Raw genomic sequence first — 20,962 nt, 5'->3', positions numbered from 1 at the left:
CGACTGATCTTGATACAGTGTTGGGAGATATTATTTTCATGTGTACGAAATTTAATTCTGTTAGTTGGTGTCATGTAAAATGGGATGGCAATAGTGTTGTTCATTCTTTAGTTAAGCTTGTTCCTTTTGGGGTGGAACAAATTTGGGAAAACTTTTGCCTAAATGATGTTGCCCTCTATGTACTCATGGATTTTTTGTCTCTTTGATTAATACAAGCTAGCTTGTTTAAAAAATAAAAATAATAAAAAAAAAAAGTTCTAACGAGATTTAATAAGGTAATTAATTAAAAAAAAAAAAAGTTATGTTCAGCAGTTAGGGAAAGATATTGTTTTATGATAAAAAATAAAAAGTATTCAACATATATGTACGTTAAACAACTACCAAGCGTTTAATGCCCTAAATGTTCTAAATGAGCAACTGATGATACTATTAAGTATCAATTAATCAATATGTTTCATCATTTATAATAAGTTGCCTAACTGCAAGACAATTAGCCGACATAATTTTAACTACGGCTGCCCAAACTAGTTGACACCTTAATTATAGTACTTAATGTCTTAATGAAGTATTAAAGTTAAATGAGATCGAGTGCCAGAACAGCCATGTTTGAGGTGTGAAAACTACAGTAATGCTCAATTATGATGTCTAAATATCTCATTTAAGTCACTTAGCAAAGTATCATAGTCAAATATCTTAGCTTAAAAAAATACACTTTACATTATTCTGGCAACTATTTGTCCACAATATCTATTTGATCAACGAGATTCACGTTGCTTAATTGAGGACAAAACCGTCCAAATCAAACTCCTCCCACTTGCAAAATTCGAACCACCACCCTAAATGGAATTTGGGATTTGATTGTCATCACCTTAATATTCGTTTGCTTTAATATTCTCACCCTATTCATACTAGCCTTAGGTCCACGGTTTTAATTTGTTTGTTCAAATTATCAAACAAAATTTATCCATTTTTTCATAATTGTTTATTTATTTGTAATTAATATGGTAAAGTTAGGGAAAGATATTGTTTTATGATAAAAAATTAATACTAAAATAAAATGTTAAGATTTATTTTTTTTTTTTTTATTTTTTTTTTTTTTAGTATTGGGCTAAATACTTGAAAGTCGGGTTGTATACTTGTATGTAGGGGGTAATGTAAGGCCCTACCTTGAAGTCCAAGTGGCAAGTACCCTCATTTGGAATGGTTCGACCCTAGAAATATACTTGTAGGGATTTAAAAAGAAAAAATTGCTGGGAATAATCTCACTTTTGGGACGTCCGCGAAAAAATAATCCCACCTTTGGGATACTTTTAAATAATCCGGCCTTTATACCCAATCCGCTCAAAAATGGTCTCAACCTGTCATGTAACCTGTTATACCAGGTTACCTGACACGTGACGGCTTGTGATTGGTCCAAAAAAATAAAAATAAAATAAAATAAATAATAATATCAAATAATTAAAATAAACAAAAATAAAAAAACTAAAAAAGAATATTGAAAAATAAAAAAAGACCAAGCACCACCCACACTAGCCGCTGCCAGCCCCCTCTCCCCCTGCCAGCGGGCGTCGACCGGCGATCACTTCCCTCCCCCGTCGCCGGCGACCCTATCCCCTCCCTTTCCCCATTCCCGTCCCTAAACCCAAACCCGGAAACCACTAATTAAACGACACCTAAACTCGTTTAGGGTGGTTTTGTGGGTGAAGTATAAGGTTTCGGAAAGGGCGAGGGGGGTCGATTAAGGTGGAGGACGAGGGGAGGGGGCGGTTTCGATAAGGGAAAGGGGAATATGTGTTAGAGGTGGGGGAAGCGAAAATGGGTAAAAGGGAGGGTAGGGTGTCGATTCAGGTGGAAATGGGTAGTGTCGGGGATCGCCGCCAGCGGTTGTGGGGAGGGGGGGTGGCTGGGATTTTTTTTTTTTATAATTTGTTTATTTAATATAATTATAGTTAAATACTTAATTTTTTTTACTTTGGACAAATCAAATTGTGACACGTGTAAAATAAACTTAATAAAAAAAATTACCTCTTCAACCGGTTACTGGTCACCCAGGACCATTTTGAGCGGATTGGTTATAAAGGTTGGATTAATAAACAAAATCCCAAATGTGGGATTTTTTATCGCGGATACTCAAAAGGTGGGATTATTCCCCACAATTTTTCCTTTAAAGAAAAGACTCTAGTCAGGCTAAGTGGGTCAAGCTTTGCCTTGTAAATAAAATGATTCTAATTTCTAAATTGCTATAAGAAACCTTTTTGTAATTTCTCAATGTATTATACTTTACACTTCATTCGTTTCAAAATTAATACAACTTTATTTTTACACTATTTACGTACTATAGTGTAGCTTAAACCTTACTTTCATCATTGCAACTTCTTATATTATCTACTTAATAGATATATAATTAAAAATATTTATTATAAATTTTGACATGTACAATACAACACACCTTTAGAATGTTAATTAAATAATGTTGAAACTCTAAATGATCAACGTACTATAATGTAATAAATAGGTAATTGAAAATTACATTTTGATGTACGTAAATTACATATGTTATGATAGCTATAAAATTGATATAAATTAACTATATGCATGCATCGAATTTGTAAACAGAGGACGTTATGATTATTTGTACAAATACCTAACCTTTTCAATTGAATAAAAATGATGATGGTGAAATTGGTAATTATTATAATGAAAGAATATATAAAGTAAACACGATTTTAACGTGGTAAGATTATCTAAAGGTTTAAAAAAAAAAAATGAAATTTACTGTAATTATTTAATTTATAATCTCTCTCTCCTTCAAAGTCATAAGCCATGAAGTCTAGGTTGAATAACTAGAAAAAGTACAACAAGCCAATTATATATATAGATGTTAAATATTATTTATTGATCAAATTTCAAAGATCACTTTGAGATCAAAAGACTCATGAAGTCTAGGTGCGCATGAATGAGGACAAAATGTGTCGGAATGACTTATATTGGTATGTGAGGACAATTGTTGGCTCTTGATGCACATTTCGTGACAATAGACCCCTCCCTAATTTGTTTGGAGTCGGGGTTAATTACATATAACCATTAAATTAAATACATACGATAAAATTAAATGACTATTTTTAAAATTTCATTACAAAATTACACGCAAATATCAATGTTCATTACAAAATACAAGTTTAATTAAGCTTCTTATAAATGGAGTTATATTTATTACTGTTATTACTCCACAACGCATCCACATGTTTATGTAACCCCACATTGAATTAGCAATGTTTTATTTATTATTCATCAAAAAGGAAAGATCCAGATTTATTCCCAAGTGGCATCTGTATATCTTTTGCCCTATTGTTAAAGCATACTCCGTAATTAGCAATTAATATACACAACTGAAATCCCTATATAATTATTCAATCACTATATGACATATATTGACCCATAATATAAATCCATAATTATAAACAAAGTCTACGCATAATTAATAGCTTCAGAGATTGTTGGGATCCGAATTAATTTTTCAACCTCCTGATTGACCCAAGTGGTCTTGGGTCAAGTCCAACCATCTAAATCATGCTTAATAGAATCTCTAGTAAACCAAGTGAATCGCTTGGAATATAATGAATCCCATGATAAACTTTATTTTTTCAAATAGACATATATAGTACTATTTCATAATAATTAAAAGTGTGTCGATGATAATAATTTGTTTACTTGCTAATGTGCAAGAGCATAAGAAAATGAAGGTTGTATCATGAATGTTTTGATCAATGACTTAACCCACTGCATGAAAGGGCATGCATTGTCACATATTTTCATAACAATAACTTCAATTTGCTTTAGCAATTTGTGGTAGAAATCATGATAATTGGCGTTATTAAAGCTTGGTTGTTGTTTGATTAAGAGTGCAAGTAGCATATAGAACCTGATATGTTCACCTTATTTTCGATCCATTTATACAAAATATTAGAGAAGTATAAGATCGAACTGATTAGTTTTTATAAGGGTTAATATGATTATCAAATTCAATTCACAACTAAATAAAAAAGAATATCCTCTTGTGTAAATGCATGCTTTAAAAATAAATTCAAATACCAACACGCTTGTAAATTTCGTACAACCACCAATATGCTAAACATAGTTAACCTATTTACCTCTTTCAATTTTAATTTACAACTGGAAGCTAGCCAAACAAATAGATAGTAAGAATACCATTAATGTTATACTGAAGGAGTGAAATTAAACCATAGTCCATTGACTAAACGTGTGCCCATTAATTTCTGAAATCATAGTCTCATAACTCTCATTCATTTAAGAAAATATATACTGTACTATCTTAATTTCTGAAATTATAGCTTGCAAAGTTGCAGCAGCCAGCAAGCCACATTCATTTTAGCTCCCTAAACAATTTATTATACAGTATTATTAGCAAAAAACAATTTAAATAAATTAGTTTGTTTGATCAACTATATGTCTTAGCCATTACATTTATATTATTTTGATTAACGTATTAGTTTCAAGTTCAAGTCCTTTTAAGTGAGTGTTGCCAAACGAAATATATCTGAAAAATATATGTGGTCTTTTATAAAAGAAGAATATGTGTGTTACCAATAACATATTATTCCATGTTTCTTTTTTCTTCCCCCCACTGAATAACCATTACACCAAGTAGAATCTAACGCAAATGTGCATGCATGCATCAATTCAATGGTAGTAGCTATTAGGAATGAAGACTATACTTATTCTAGAAAGTTCTTAACGTCACCTTTAAATTATATAATATGTACTCCCCTAAACAAATTAATTAATTTCGGGAAATTTTGTCAAGCTTTAAAACTATTATTTTATACGGAGTTTTTTTTTTTAAAGAAATAAACAATTAAAAAGGTAAGAAGAAATTCTCATAAGCTTTAAAATTATATGGATGGTAATGTTTAGGTTTTTGCATGCATACGATGACAATTATATAATTTTTTTTTTTTTTTTTTTGGAAGATTGGTCGGTGGGGATCGGAGAAACTAGAAAAAGTACACTTTATAAACTATATTTTCATACTTGTAGTTTCATCTACTATAAAAGTGAAAAAAATTAAAAAGGCATATTTTCCCAATAATGGTAGTAGACTACTAGACTAGTAGACGTATTATGGTTCAAATATAAAAGTTCGTGGTCCAATTTTATATAACAAAAAATATCATATGAATGGAAGACATTTATGACGTGTAGATGACATTTCATCCAATTTTTATTATACTATTATTAATTACTCGACAACTCAATAAAAAATTGGACTATTTCCTCAAAAAAAAAAAAAAGGACTAATATTATATATTTTTTTATTTTTTTTTAATTTTGAAAAACGACTAGTATTATATTTCAAAATAAAGTAAAAAGTTATCTTACTTTCCGATGATAACATTTCTACTACTTGTAAATTATTTATGCTAAAATTAATCTCTTAATAAAACCATTAATTTGAAAGATCTAACATTGCATTGAATAAAAGAATCTTGTACTTGTATTATTCATGCTCCCTTTTATATTGTTGTATCATACAACCTTTACCTAATCGTCACGATTTTTTTGGTCCAGATTTTACGAGCCAGGGGTAAAGAAGGAAATTCACTAACTCCTTCAAGCACCTTCATTTGATAGGATTCGGATCATAGACATCTAAAGATTTAGGTAATTATTTTACCAAGCAAGTAAGTCAAGCATTACTTGATTGGTATACAAAATGAAGTTATGAATTATAGATATTCATACATGTTAATACTTGCAAACTACCAATGGACTTTCGGGGATATAAGGTGGATAGCGATACCACTAATCCACCAACTCAACCTAAAAGGAAGTAAATATCTAGTAAGATTTTATGGTATAAATAAGACAAGACTAGCTAATTGTTGTATATTGTATAAAATGCATGATATATTATTCAATATGTCAATTACATTAGCACATCTTAGCTTAGCTAATTGTTGATGGTGTTACTAAATTAATCATGGTTACACTAGGCAGATTTATAATAATTTATCATGTACTTGTGGACCCTCTAATAGTTTCATTTTCTCTATTCATCTTGTCATTTTCCTTGGTTCAAATGTAGAGAGATGTATATCTTAAGGGAAAATAAATGGAGTGTCGGATTTAAATAGTTAAAATTATCAGTTGTCGTAATTTTTTTTTTTTATAATCAAACTTGACATAACTTAGTAAATTGATATAAATTCCGGTACATTATCAAATGGAATTATATGTTACTCTCAATGTACCAAATTGGCATTGCTTAACAATCATACTTGATATTATTTACATATCATTAATTAATCAAAATTGTAACAAATACTACCGTTGAATCTTCACATTTTTTAGTAGACTATCTTCTTACATCAGTTACATAATTCGTATGTATAAAAGTCGTTGGAAAAACAAGTGTAACATGTATCTTTGAGGAAAAAAAAAATGCAAAGCTACTTCATATTTAGATTAGACAACTAAATTTACACGTCATACTTCAAAGTAGAATGTTACAAACCTTAAAATCTGAAATAAATCGTACTGAAACCACTTTTCATACTCGGTAAAAATTTATCATGTTGTTACAAATTTTCAACTTATTCACACAATACAAACCTTACAATTCGAAATACACGTTTATTTTCAGTCTTTCAGGTTCTGCCCGTTACCCCTCTTTTGAACCCTCATTAATTAAAAAAAAAAAAAAATACCAGTTACTAACCTTTTTATTATTTGTCTACGGAGTATATATAATAAAAAAAAAACCCACAAAACTATTCATTAATTTTATCAATTTGATTAAACTCATCATTATCCATCCAAATACACTCTTATTACCTAAAAAAATTATTTATTTTTCAATAAGTTTTGGATAAATAAATATATATTTTTTAAAAATGTTATAGTATATAAATACATTTTTCATGGTGGTGAAAATAGAGAGATAGCAAAAAAAAAATATTTCTAGAGAGAGAAACCTCCTTTCTTCTTCCTCCTTTTTCCTTCTCTCTTTCTCCATATATTCTAATTTTGCCTTCTCTGCTGATCACTGTTTTTTGGGTAGTTGTGATTTTCTCTCTCCTCTAATCTCCATTTTTCATTGAATTTTCAACAATTTTTTTCACCATTTTTATTATTTTCTTCGAATTATCCATTTTTGTTTTCCCTTTTTTCGTGCTCCATGAACTCTTCTTGATTTCGTTGGAAGTTCTGAGCTCTGAAATTTTTGTGCTGAAATTTCAATTAATTTTGTTAATTTCTCTCTTAAACATTAATTGATCCGTGTTTAAAGAGGTTTGATGAATTAATTGCTTCATTGGAAGGTTTCATGATCATTAATTAAGTCGGATTAATTGTTGAGAGAGATTATCGGAAGTTAGGGTTTCGAATTTGATTCGAAGAATTGCTGAAGAAAAATTCGTCGCTTTTTTGTGAAGAATTTGGTGGAATGGTGGCGCTTCTGAAAAAGTAGGTGCTTTACTCTAACATTTCAATTGGAAAAATAAAAAAAAGTGAAATTGATTTTTAGTGATTTTTTAGATCTCTTACTTTATGCAATTTTTTGTGTTGTGGGAATAAAGGAAGAGAAATAAAGAGGTTTTTTTTTTTTTATTATTCTTCTCTTTTGGTGGAAGTTTATGATTCTGTGATTATTGTTAATGTTATAATTGTTATTATTATTTTCAGGAAATTGGGAGTATAAATTCGTAATTCATTGGGTGTAAATTGTGCATTTGAAGAATCAAAGCATATGCTAAAGTTATAGTGGTTGATTTGATTGTATAGTTTGGTTTGTTGGGGTTGAATTTGATTTGAATTGCATAGTTTGGAATTTGATTTGAAAGTAAAAATAGAGGGTCATTTTGTAACAATAGCAGTGACGGATCCCTCAATTGAATATAGAGGGTGTGATTGTGTAGCTGGTCTGGAGTGCTTACTAAATATAATCAGGGCCCTGAGAATGGGGTCCTGCTTATCTGCGGAAAGCAGGAGCCCTCTCCCCGGTTCTCCGTCCGCGGGTTTAGGGGTTAGGAGGAAGAAGAATGCCAAGAAACGATTCGGGTCTCGGGGTAATTCCTTTGATCATAGGAAGGATGAGTACCTGTACAAGGTCCCGGGCCGGTTGTTCTTTAATGGTTCGACCGAGGCTGCTTCTTTGTTTACTCAGCAGGGGAAGAAGGGAACCAACCAGGATGCTATGATTGTTTGGGAGGTGAGGTTTTTAATCCTATTTTGTTTATGTTTATGCATCTTTTTGTTTTGCAAAATTTGATATGAGACGTTGATTGTGATTACTATTGATCAAGTGTTTCTGATTTCCTGTTATTTATTGATTTTGATGGGTGAAAGTGAATTTATGCCTTTATGGATAAGTAGATTATATACGTAGTAATGAAATTAGAAGTGGGATAAGAATGTATGATTGGTTGTTTCGAAATCCAAGCTGTAGACATCTGGAATGACCATTTGTGTTTGGCTTCTTATAATTTGCTCATTAACTTTCATCACCTGGCATTATTAGTTCTTTGCTATGGCCCTCTCCAATGTTTTAAAACTAATTAATTTATTAAGCCTTGTTCTCGTTCAAATGGGTTTTTAAAATAAATTTATCATCATTCTGGTTGAAACATCACCTTCTCCCTTTAAGCTTTATATTGCGTTTGAGTAATGATTTTATCATTATCTATAGTTTAGTATGCGTTCCTTTTTGTATTCATTTGGTTTTTTTTGTATTATCCTATAATTCCTTATCCAATTTTGTTTTCTCAGCTAGTTTCATTCTTATCCAGTTTTTCCTCAATAATAGATATGAAATAACTATATTCATCCTTATCCAACATGCATTTTGATATAGGTAATCTGATATATCCGTTTGCCACTGAAACTCTAATACATGATATTTCATTTTAGAGAATGATTTTTGCCACTGAAACTCGACGACTAATTGCATACTAAGTAGAATTGACTTGTATGATTGGTAGTTTGACTGTGATGTGACATCCTGAATTGATTAACTTCTGACTAGATTTCTGAACCAACATTCTATTTTTCTATACTCATATAGTCATATGTCTCTGTCTCCTTTGCAAACAGTCTTTCCAAGTGTATTTCAATTTCATCTTCTTCTATGTCATAATGTAAAAGGAGATTCCTTTGAGATATTGTCTCTTTCCCTCGGGACCTAGAGCTCTTCTGTATGTGTTTGAGAATTGATGATGTTCCTGTAAAGTTAACGAGCTATCTTTGCTAATTACTTAATATTATCCTTATTTGCAGAACTTTTGCTCAAGAAATGATACTATTTTTTGTGGGGTTTTTGATGGACATGGACCATATGGTCATATGGTTGCTAGGAAAGTAAGGGATTCCCTTCCTCAGAAGTTACATGCTCAGTGGGAAGTGAATGCAAAAAGTGAAGAAGTTCTCAGAGAGATCAGTCTTAACTCTAGCAGCATGAATTCAGAAGATACTTCATTTATGTCTGCTGATGAAGATTCCAGGGTCTCTGTTGATCTTGAAGAAACAGAGAAAGACCCAGAAATTTACCAGATCCTGAAAGAATCATTTCTAAAAGCTTTCAGAATCATGGACCGGGAATTGAGAGTACACACAAGTGTTGATTGCTTTTGTAGTGGAACTACAGCAGTGACATTTATAAAGCAGGTTTGTGGACAAACAATTTGATTTGACACTTGTAGGATTCTTTATATAAATAAGTTGCTTAAGTGAGCAATTGACTATGATTAGGGGCAAGACCTTGTTATCGGAAATGTTGGTGACTCGAGAGCGGTGCTAGGGACCAGAGATATTGACAATACTCTAGTTGCTGTGCAGTTGACTGTGGATCTCAAACCAAATCTGCCAGGTTTGTTTCTCCTTCCTGACTCATTTTTTTTTTTTAAGAAATAATACCTTCTTGTATGCTATGCCTATAATTTTGATTTAAGAAAGCATGCATCTCAATTAAGAAGCAGTAGCATGTGCTCTTTCACTGCTGTTTGTTTCTGTATATCTTAGCAACAAAATGCATGCTTTATTTGCATTGTTTATGATGTTCTTTAATCCTTAGAGATTCTTCTGTTTCTGGTATTTTGTCTATGAGGTTCTCTCCAGTGGAGTGGTGAACTGTCTTAACTAGATAGATGCTTTTTAATATAGTTTTTAATTTAATGTTTCATTAGGAATGTTAATTTGTACCTTGAGTTTGGTATTGTTTTTTGAATAGCTTAATGCTACATTGCACAGTTTCTTTTTTGTGTAACTTTGTTTTCTTGGATGGATGCTATCACTTTCTAAATAGTGTAAAGGTCTAGGATGTATGCTTTTGTTTAATCTCTCTCCCCCTCTCTTTATTGATGTAATACTATGGGTTTTCAACTTGGGAATGCTGTGAATTATTGAAATGGGTTGACTTTAGTGTCAATGCACATGTGGATGAGTTGATTTCATTCCAATAAACCATACGGAGTGTAAATATTTTACAATATCTTCAACATAGTGAACATGGCTCTTACCTATGATGATTTAGTTAGGCAGTTGTTGAGATAGGGTAGTGATTTTTTGTGGTCCAGAAACCGGAATAGTAATTCTTGCTGATTTATTTTTCTGCTTTCTCTTTGATGATGCTTATTTTTAATGTTATCTACCCTTGAAACCATTTTTTCAGTTAAGTATTTGTTTTATAATAGTCACCCTTTGATAAAAAAATTTTATTAGCTACAAATTATTTATGATCAACAAAATCCACCACTGACACTTGTCATAAAACTAGGTTAGGTCCCGTGCCATGCACGGTAATTTTCAATAATTACTCTATAATTATTAACACTATATTTAATTACAAAAAAAGTCTATTTAAGTTACTACTTTGTAAAGTGAATTAATTATGAAAGAGTCTATTATTAGCAAAATAGATAATTTAAAATACACATATATGTATATTTATATATATTTCACTAACTAATTTATATCATTTCTTCTTTTAACCAAATGAATATCTTACAACTATGTATCTAATTCGTAAATAGATTTACTTTTTACACACTATTAATCCATTCCCTCTTACGCGGTATTTAATTTTCTTCTCAATAATCAACTGGCTTAGAAAAAAATTCATATCTTTCCTAGCAAGCTTTTCAAACATAATTAAATACACAAATATTTTAAAAAAAAAAAATCTTGTTGTGAAAATGGTAAGAGTATATAGCACTATGTATGTCACAAATTATGTTAAGTATTTGATTTTCATTTTTTTAACTTTAGCTTATGGTATCAATATATATAGTGCAAGAATACATTAAATCTTTTTAATCTTCTATTTATATATAAGATTTGTTTCCTAAATTTTTTTATTTTTTATTTTTTTTTGGGACACCTGAAAATGACACGTGTCATCGCTGGTGTGTCTTTTAGTATATAGTTATTGATTGTGGAAACGAGTATGCAGTCTTAAGCTGTTGTAGAACACACAATTTTTTGGAATGTTTTGGCAAACACCTTAGTGTTTTCTGAGCTGATAGCAGTTCTCTAGATGTTTGTATACTTGTACTACCCTGATACTGATGATTTGCTTCCCATTTAGAAGACAATAGTTGTGTTTTTTCAGTGATGGTTTTGATGAAGATGTTTAGTGGAGCAAGCTGCTCGTGTGCATTAGCTGTGCTATTAACGATGGACCTGTTAGATTAGGAATAGTTACTGAGCTTAAAAAAAAAATTGCCAAGAGAGAACTGGATAGAAGTCTAGGAGCTGCAATACCTCCAATCATCAGACCAATCAGGACCATGTATGTTATTGCAAATAATTGATATTTGGATTTTGAGGATAGCTGCTATTTGTTATGTTATTTGTACAGCTTAAGCAATACAGGAAATGCAAAAGAGTAACAAAAAGAGGGGGGGGGGGGGGTGCTGCCATGATGTGGCTCCCATTTAATTAGGATATGTATGTGTTTTGGACATTGCAGACGGCCAAATATTATTGTTTCCTAGTTTTTGGCTTTGGTTGTGGAAGTCTTTCACTATAGGCTTACAGCATTTTGATATTTAAGTATTTCCTGAAGTTTCTGTTTATCATTTATTTGGTTTTCTGCATTTCAGCGGAAGCAGAGAGAATTAAGAAGTGCAGAGGTCGTGTTTTTGCACTTCAAGATGAACCTGATGTTGCCCGGGTTTGGTTGCCAAACAATGATTCACCGGGCCTTGCCATGGCACGAGCATTTGGAGACTTCTGCCTGAAGGATTTTGGCCTTATAGCGGTGCCAGACATATCATATAGGCGCTTGACTGATAAGGATGAATTCATTGTTTTGGCTACAGACGGGGTAAGACTCGTGTTCAGTACCAACCACTTTTCTTTTTTATTCCTTTTTCTCTAACCTTTTATTAATTATACATCATATCGTAACTCCTGACAGATTTGGGATGTCCTCTCAAACAAAGAAGTGGTTGACATTGTAGCAGGAGCCCCTTCACGATCCACTGCTGCTAGAGCTCTGGTTGAAACAGCTGTCCGAGGATGGAAAATGAGATACCCAACTTCTAAGACAGATGATTGTGCTGTGGTTTGTCTTTTCCTTGACTCAAACACAGACAACATATCTTCTGCTTTCGCTTCCAAAGAGAGAGAACATCCAGTTTCAGCAGAACCATCTCAAGCTGGGGCTGATAAAGAGCATGCCAATGGCCCAACCACTGTCGATCAGCAAACTAGCAAGGTCGATGAAAAGGTTGCTACAGAGGATGACATGCTTTTGGATGACTATTCAGCCTTAGACGGTGTTACCCGGGTGAATACCCTGTTGAACCTGCCGAGGTTCACACCCGGGAAAGTAGGATAAGAAAACTTCGAGACGAAGGCCCTGAACGATGTAAGAGCAGGAGGGTCAGCTTGGCCTTAAACTTTTTATTATTCTTCTCTTGCTCTTTGCTCATTTATTGTCGTCCTGTAATTTTTCATAGTTACTCAGTTACTATATCTATCTACAGAAGTTGTAATATGAACAGGATAGACTTGCCCAGTTATATTAGGGTCCTGGGAAGTAATCCTCTATAGCTGTAGTCGGTTAGCCTTAAATTTTGTAAAATCATTAAAAAAAAATAATATTGTAATTTGTTGATTATAATTTCCCCCTTCTGATATACTGTACAACCTGGTTTGATGTGATGATTGTTGCATATTGCAGCAAGCGATAAACGACTACGTGTTGTGTGATGAATTCGTGTTATGAGAAGTTTTCTTCTAGACTAGTGTTGTGTTACAAGTGTATATCTTATTGACATGATTTCTCGTTATATTCATCTTAAATTTGATTTCTAAACATTTATTTTTCTAGTTTCATCATTGTAATAGAGTAACACATGATTTTCAATCAAGTAAGAAATTTGAACTGTACCAACATTCTTTGGCACAACCTGCAGGATACATCTTTGTTTTTATACAAAGTGAAATTTTGCAGCTATATAATTGAAACACAAATTCTAAAATCTTTCATATTTTTTTTCCCAAATTTAAATTCTATAGTTTTTGATGGTTTCCATCAAATAGACTTTCCTTCTAACCAACGGCTAAAAAAATCTAATGCCTCCCTTGGCTTGTACTCTGGAACCGTGTGTCCTGCTCCCTGCACCATGCACCATTTGGACAAGAGAAATACAATTCATCACAAAAACGAAATATGGATATGTAAATTAAGATGTAGATCGCGACTAACCTTGATGGTGATAAAGGTGAGATTGTGCTCGTATGCTTGTACATACCTGTAAACGATATACAATCATACACAAAAATGAACATAAATTCTAAAGAAGCCCAAATTACTGGGGGAAAATACATTAATTCAGCTTCGAGTGATTGATAATATTGAAAAATATGAAGATTTACCCTGCTACTTGATTATTAGACGTCCAAGGCCTCCATTCATCCAAAATTTGATACCCTAGTGAACTAGTCCATGCTTGTGTGCCAGTGTAAGGAACACACAAATCATGATCTCCACTGTAAAAAGTAAAACGAAGTTTAACAATCTTTGATAATCCGAATCAAAATGAAATCTTCTAATCAATTACTCCGTATTAAAATTGCTAATCACGTACAAGTAAAATTTTACATAGAAGAGTTGGTGTTACCTGTATATAAGTGCTCTGTAGCCTTGGGTAGTGAGGTTTTGGTGATACTTAATCATGCTTCCAGCATCATGATTAAACACTAATGACATGCATAATGACCAAGAACCTATCTCATTTACCTATACACCATCATAGAATTTCATTATTAAGGTCAACTAATTAGAAAAAGTAGTAATCTAATAAATTGGAAATTAACTTTGTAAGAAGGAAATTTTATATCAACATATTAACAATCATACCGATTTTGCATGGATCGCCTTCCTGACTGATTCATTGTTTAGCCAAGCAGCAGCAACTTCGTCACTCTGCATAGTAATTTTTTTCATCACATTATCACAAGTTCTACTGTCAAAGAGTTGCTCATTAAGTTTATAAGTTGGTTATTACGGAGTATGTACTCGTAGAACAACTCACATGTGTACAACATGACGTTCAACACAAGAGAAAAGGGTCTTACAGTGCAAGGAACAGAAACTCGACGATCAGTTTGTAAGGAGTTAAGCTCAGGCCATGAAGGAACAAGACCGTCTTTGACAAGCATTTGATAAGGCCAAGCACGACCGAACATTCTTTTCCTTACAGGATGTGGTTTGTCTGTCACACCTAGTTGTTTGAAGCTGTTAGGCAAGCTCAAGTTCTTAGTGTTCTCATTTCCCGGGTTATGGTAGCATGGCTCAAGAATATCATATATATTTAAGCCTTGTATAGCCTGCAAGTTAAACATTATTTCAATTGTAATGATTTTATTTGCAAATTGATTCATTAATATGGTATGGAAAAATACTTAATTTTACATAATTATACCTTATATAACTTGTCTCTATAACCCTGGCACTCGGGAACGCCATCACTTTCTATGTCCAATCCACAACTATTTGTGAACTCCTGAAATAATGCACAACATAAACCATTTTACTTGCATTATTTTACAGGCTAATTATTCAAACGGTTTGAATTTTGCATCATTTCTTTTCTTATCAGATGTTACTGTAGTGAAAGAAAAAAGACACTATATAGACTTGACCAAATGTTACTAGGAACGCCCTTCAAATGTCCAACTCTCTTTTCTTTTACAAGCCCTTAAACTAATTTGAAAGGGTATCCTTCGTCTATACTAATTAGAATGCCGCACTAAGATTATCCCCAAAATATCCCTCATAGATGTCAAGACACAAATTCCTATGCATGATGAGGCAATATCATCAGTAGGCAGTTCAGCAGTTAGTTAAATTGAACAATATGAAGTAAATGCATTTGACATCATATTAGTACTATTTTCTTTATATTTTTTTTCTTGATAGATTGTAAAAATCTTTATTTTGTACCGACTAAAAGAGAAGTCAATTTCAAGATTTCATGCTTATCAACTAATTTTGGACTTTTATCTAACAACTTGGTAGTGGGCCTAAACCTCTCTGCAATTGAGGCCAATGTCATCAAATTAAAGCTTAAACTAATTCAGTTTTTTGAGGTCAGTGCGAAAGTGAAAGTTGACAGCAATTCTATAAGAATTTTTTGGGGGTTTGTAGCAATTCTGCCCTTGTGGGTCAATTGAGCACAATCAACCATTCTTTCATACTCTCTTTTTTAGATTTGTGTATCTCCTTTTAAACCTTTTCCTACCTCTTTATAGATTTATCACAGCTTTGCATTATCGACACCAGAAAATGGATAGGACACCCCCGACCTTTCATATTTTGGTGAAAATAATGAAATTTTAGCATAATATAGTCGAGTTTGACACTTGGATACATATCCAAATTTGATTAGTATAGATTGTATTTGGAAAACTACATACACTACTAAGATTTAGAAAATTACATAATTTCAGAGATATAGTTGAACTCACCTTAATTGATCCAATACAAAGTTTATATTAACTAATGATTGATTAAATTTAACAAATTGATCGGCAAAAAAAACCTTAAAGTAAAATTAAAAAAGTTAAATCGATACATTTATAACTTGACACGACTTAAACCAACCTGAACCAAATTACATGTATCACGAAGCACTTTTCATGCCGGATTCAAAAGTGATACTCGCATGTTAATATTATTATATCTTTTGGCTTATCAAAGATTATGGTCTACCAAATTTGACTATCATTTTCAATAAGTCACTCAAGTTCGATCTAGGGGAGTACAAATTGTCAAAACTACTCATATAACATGTCAACTTTAAAAGTCTTAACAAATTTAATCATACATCAAAACTATTCATATTAAAATGACATAGTTTTGACATGCAATTAAATTTTAGCACCTAATTTTTCTAGCATGTACATGAGGGTGTGGTCGTGTGGGTTGTAAATATTAGGTACATTAGACTTACTCTATAAAGATCATCTGATATCAATGCCATCCCATGTGCAAATGGCAACAAAGCATTCCCATCATATTTTTGTTCTGCTGTTACACCGTTTCCTACAGCATATCCCTGCATTTAAAGCTCAAATTAATCCTAATTAATAGTTACGTTGATAATGTAAGTTGAACTAATACTGTGACAATTAAATTTGAACAAATGATATAGTGCAAATTATTATAGGGCACTTCTCGGCCATGATTGTGAATTTGTGATTGAGATCAATGTCACCCACTTGGAATTGGTGTAGTACAAAAATTAAAATTAGTTAAGTTAATTTTGTAAATTGAATTAATATTGTGACAACTGAATTTAGAAAAGGAATGTATTATAAATTTTATTATATAGGCCAATTCTCGGTGATAATTTTGATTGAGATTAATATCAACCACTTTGAATTGAAGTGGTGTTAGTCACATAATGATGATATGACAACTTTATTACCTTGAAATTGATAGTGGGATTAACTTTAGCTTTAAGCCCTGCAATAATTAAAGAGATAAACTGAATCATATGCGGTAGAAATTGATAAAATAGTGATTTGAATAAAGATTTTATTGACAAGTAAGAATAATGATAAACTTCTTAATGATGATCAATGAAAATAAGTACGACTAATCAACAAATAAATAATTACTATGATTATTCATCATTAACCTTCTACTATTTCGGATGCAAGGGTTGGAACATAGATTCCACCGTATGATTCCCCAGCTACGTAAAAAGGATTTTTACTGAATTCCGGAAATTGCTCAAACCACTGAAATAAACATACATATAACGTATTAAGGTCAAAACATCAACGTGATAACTATTTCCAAACAGTCAAGTCGATTATGTACTTTGTACTTATAAAAGTTGCAAAGTTTATTTTAATTACGTTACCTTTAAGAGAAAAGTATGAGTATCACGGGCTGTTTGTACGTCACCCGTTTGGTACTTGGTTTGATTTTCAGAATAAGACAATCCAACTCCTGTAGGAGAATCCAAATAAATAATGCTTGCTACCTATAAAAAAATTATGACATATAGCAATTAAACCATAAATTTAAATAAAGGTACGATAGCTAATATTCGTCAATTAGTTAGGAGGGTTAATAACTCTAGTTTATTTTCCATTATTTTTTACGCATTAAGTGTTTCGATCCCTAGTTAGGAGGATCTCCTAATAATCCTTTTCCTAAAAATAAAAAACGAAGATATAAATATAAATTTATATACGACTATATGAGTATTTAATTTCATCACATTTATACGAGAACATGCCTTGAATCAATAAAAATCATAGTAAGTATAGTTAATATTTTAGTACCTTGGACCAACTATATGGATTGGGATGCAACAAAGGAAGGCTGTTCTTGGTTTTACCAGCCTGAAAATTGAATGGTCCTGCAAAATAAAAATTCAGAACAGAAAATGACATTACTATTCCCTGCAAAAATCTTCATATACAAAATTATACCTCCTAGATTACATAATAAAATTATGACGTCCACACTCGTAATAATAATAATAAGGAACAGAGGGAGTAATAACACGATGAAAAAATTACCGTGTTCATAAACAAACCCGTCAAAACTCGAACATCCGGGACCACCATTTAACCATAATACAACAGCATCCTTGTCTGTATTTCTTTCTGATTCCACGAAATAATAGAATAGATTCTTTGGTGGTGATATTTTATTATTTTGACGTCCGTCTAATGTGATGTACCTTAATATGTATACAAGGAAACACAATTATGCTAACATCGATGGGAGTTGTCGATTTGGAGCTGTGCTCGAGTATAAATTATTACGCTGTAAGTTGTTTTAGATGCAATTATATACATTATCTTAGATTAAAACTCGTTTTAAATTATACTCGTATTTGATTAATGGTAATTTTCTTTCAAAATAAAATTCAAAATTTGAATTAGGACAAAGAATGCGATAAGTTGGTGACTTAACTTCGACTACTAAATTATTATTATTATAAATTGAATTTGGAGTGTAACGAGTGTTTGATGCACACTTGTCTCCCCAAGAACATGTATTATTACTTATTATTAGCCATTAAATAAATTAAAGATATTAGGCAGTTACTGAAAAATTACGGTAGTTACGAAAAAGACACTAAAATTTTGTATTGTAACGTTGTATAATGTCACAAAAAATACAATGAATTATTCAATTATGATGTTAATAACATAATGATGAACTATATAATAAAACTAAAACACTCGAAAGTTTTATATATGCCGATATTGATTATATCTTATATTTTCTAGCACTTTTTAAATGATTTATACCAAACGCTAAAACTGTTCGATGTACAATAAATATATATATATAGAACAAGAATTACATGAAATCGAAGAAATGAGACATATATACATACCCAGAGTAATGCTTAGAAGGGAAAGTGGCAGAAAATCCAGGAAGTTGAGTAATGAGAGAATTAGGAGGAGCAGCTTCAGTAATAATGATAAAATTACCGTAATTAGAAAGTATGGTAATTAGAATAACCATGCAAAATAGTACAATTATTTTCATGGCTTTAATTTCTATGGAGAAAGAATATTAGAGAGAGGAAGAGAAGTTCGACGAAAACGAGGAGTTTAAAGGAGAAGCTAAATACTTAGATTTTAAATGAGTTGCATAAGATAGTGACAAAATGCAAAAGGGTGTGACCGTATGAAGATTTTTTGGATTAAAGTTGGCAAGAATTTGTTGATTAAATTAAATATAAATTAAGAAATTAGGAGAAATTTTTTCAGAAAAAAAAAAGACTAAACTGTCCATTTAATAAGGAGGAATATTCTAATGGAAACCTGTGGAATGAGATAAAGTGCATTTAAAAAAAAAAAAAAAAATTGGAAAAAAATGAGGTAAAGTGCATGCAAAGCACACATATCTTGACCCTTGATTTGTCTTTGCATACATTATTCGTTAAATAGTCATATGATTTTGTTTAATCAAACGGTTCAAATTCCGATTTTCTTTTCTAATTTCTCTCTTTTATTTTAATTAGTGTACTCTGTAATAAAAATATGTATATTGATTAATAAACCATTAACAAAATTTTAGAAGAAGCATTATTAGCTCTATCTATTCTTAGTTTAAGGGAGATGATATATGCAATTTTAATAAATTACGAAGTAGTCCGTGAAGTGATTCATTTTAATTTTTAAACCATATCAACCATTAATTATACGGTATCAATTAACAAATACAAATTTATGAGCTCACATCACGTTGATTGGTGAGAATCGAAGTAGACAATAATTTTGAATATGTATAAAATGTTTGTATGAGCCCTATAAGCTTTAGACGTATAGTATATCGTACTGTTGTAACTTCAAATGAGTTTGTAAGTATTCAACATGTAGTAGTAGTAATACATTAATACACCGGTGCCCTTTCTTTTTTTGGCAATGAGCCTAACATTATTATATCGTGTTTTGTAAAAAAAAAAACCATATAAAGTTAGAGTTTACAACAAAATCATACGAATAATTTCTCTTTTGAGATCACATAATGCAAAACATAGTACTCGTATAAATTAAATTAAAATGTTATCAATTAATAATTATACTTCAACACTTCCTACTTTCCTATATGTTATCAAGAGTATAAGATTAACTAGGCGCAAGAGTAAACAATTTGTGGACCAATCATCTAAATAAAATGATTGAGGAGCAAGTATTAATAGAATTAGAGAAGATTCCTCGTTTTTTTTTTTTTCTTGGGTTTCTGGTTTCCTCTTTTTCTTCCACTATTTATCACTAAGTACTCAGTAGAACCGAAAATATTTCTGATTTCTGGACCACCCATTGTTCTTTGCATGGATGGTCAATACTCAATCATATAGTTCTTGAAATTTGTAGGATTACTTCATTTCTCCACCTATTTTTTAATTGGAAATTTCATTAATTTTATTAATGATAATTTTATTTTTTTTATTTATTTTATGTAGTATTCAATTAAGAAGAACCATTTTTATATATGCTATAAAGAATCAAATGAACATTCATCTAAACTCTAATATGGGTACATATTTCCCACCTAAGTAAGATGAGTTTGTACTCATATCACATATGTTTATGGATAAAATAAGTTCAACAAAGTTCATATCAAAGGTTAATATAGACTATCTACATCCAATTTGCATCTAAAAGGTTAATATAAACTATGGCGTAGTACTTTCATAAAGTCTTGATAAATCCTGATAATTTAAAATAGGTCAAAATCAAACCTATAAAAAAAGACGTTCACAAAGGAAAATTGGTTTAAAATAATCTCAACTATTAACGGGAAAAATAATACAACATCAACTATTTGCTTTCAGCAGTACCACCTTTTGTAGTATATGTGCAAAATGGTATACCATCCATCGAAGAAGGTATCTCGAGGAGGAATAATTCGTCCATATTCATTATTATACTATTTTTAAATTATTATTTTATT

The 20,962-nt window shown here is 31.4% G+C and overlaps 2 protein-coding genes across 2 annotated transcripts; one reads left to right on the top strand and one right to left on the bottom strand.

The window, feature by feature from the left end:
* The first annotated feature begins 6,950 nt into the window (after nt 1-6,950).
* Nucleotides 6,951-13,265, top strand: LOC110736412 (probable protein phosphatase 2C 33). Its single transcript, XM_021916630.1, has 6 exons — nt 6,951-7,485; nt 7,705-8,230; nt 9,295-9,681; nt 9,766-9,883; nt 12,117-12,340; nt 12,434-13,265. Exons 2-6 carry the CDS (start codon nt 7,979-7,981, stop codon nt 12,854-12,856), a joined length of 1,404 nt encoding a protein of 467 aa, XP_021772322.1. The 5' UTR covers nt 6,951-7,485; nt 7,705-7,978; the 3' UTR covers nt 12,857-13,265.
* A 115-nt stretch (nt 13,266-13,380) lies between these two features.
* On the bottom strand, nt 13,381-19,220 carry LOC110736409 (serine carboxypeptidase-like 20). The gene is made up of 14 exons (XM_021916627.1): nt 18,894-19,220; nt 18,064-18,227; nt 17,824-17,900; nt 17,397-17,519; nt 17,169-17,271; nt 16,956-16,993; nt 16,479-16,583; nt 14,949-15,029; nt 14,602-14,853; nt 14,384-14,449; nt 14,145-14,263; nt 13,900-14,013; nt 13,730-13,775; nt 13,381-13,639 (listed from the first exon to the last, which is right to left on the bottom strand). Exons 1-14 carry the CDS (start codon nt 19,046-19,048, stop codon nt 13,556-13,558), a joined length of 1,527 nt encoding a protein of 508 aa, XP_021772319.1. The 5' UTR covers nt 19,049-19,220; the 3' UTR covers nt 13,381-13,555.
* Between the last annotated feature and the right edge of the window lie 1,742 nt (nt 19,221-20,962).

This window comes from Chenopodium quinoa, unplaced genomic scaffold (assembly GCF_001683475.1).
Source record: "Chenopodium quinoa cultivar QQ74 unplaced genomic scaffold, ASM168347v1, whole genome shotgun sequence".
Lineage (NCBI taxonomy): Eukaryota > Viridiplantae > Streptophyta > Magnoliopsida > Caryophyllales > Amaranthaceae > Chenopodium > Chenopodium quinoa.
The sequence above is the reverse complement of the archived record's forward strand: the minus strand, read 5'-3'. Positions and strand labels throughout refer to the sequence as shown.

What these genes read in the sequence shown, in the direction of transcription:
- LOC110736412 (XM_021916630.1), top strand. Translation starts at nt 7,979, where the DNA reads ATGGGGTCCTGCTTATCTGCGGAAAGCAGGAGCCCTCTCCCCGGTTCT. An exon ending in CAGTGACATTTATAAAGCAG is followed by an intron (nt 9,682 to 9,765) that starts GTTTGTGGACAA and finishes GACTATGATTAG; the next exon opens with GGGCAAGACCTTGTTATCGG. An exon ending in TCTCAAACCAAATCTGCCAG is followed by an intron (nt 9,884 to 12,116) that starts GTTTGTTTCTCC and finishes TCTGCATTTCAG; the next exon opens with CGGAAGCAGAGAGAATTAAG.
- LOC110736409 (XM_021916627.1), bottom strand. Translation starts at nt 19,048, where the DNA reads ATGAAAATAATTGTACTATTTTGCATGGTTATTCTAATTACCATACTT. An exon ending in CTCATACTTTTCTCTTAAAG is followed by an intron (nt 17,272 to 17,396) that starts GTAACGTAATTA and finishes TGTTTATTTCAG; the next exon opens with TGGTTTGAGCAATTTCCGGA. An exon ending in TGCATCCGAAATAGTAGAAG is followed by an intron (nt 16,994 to 17,168) that starts GTTAATGATGAA and finishes TAATTATTGCAG; the next exon opens with GGCTTAAAGCTAAAGTTAAT.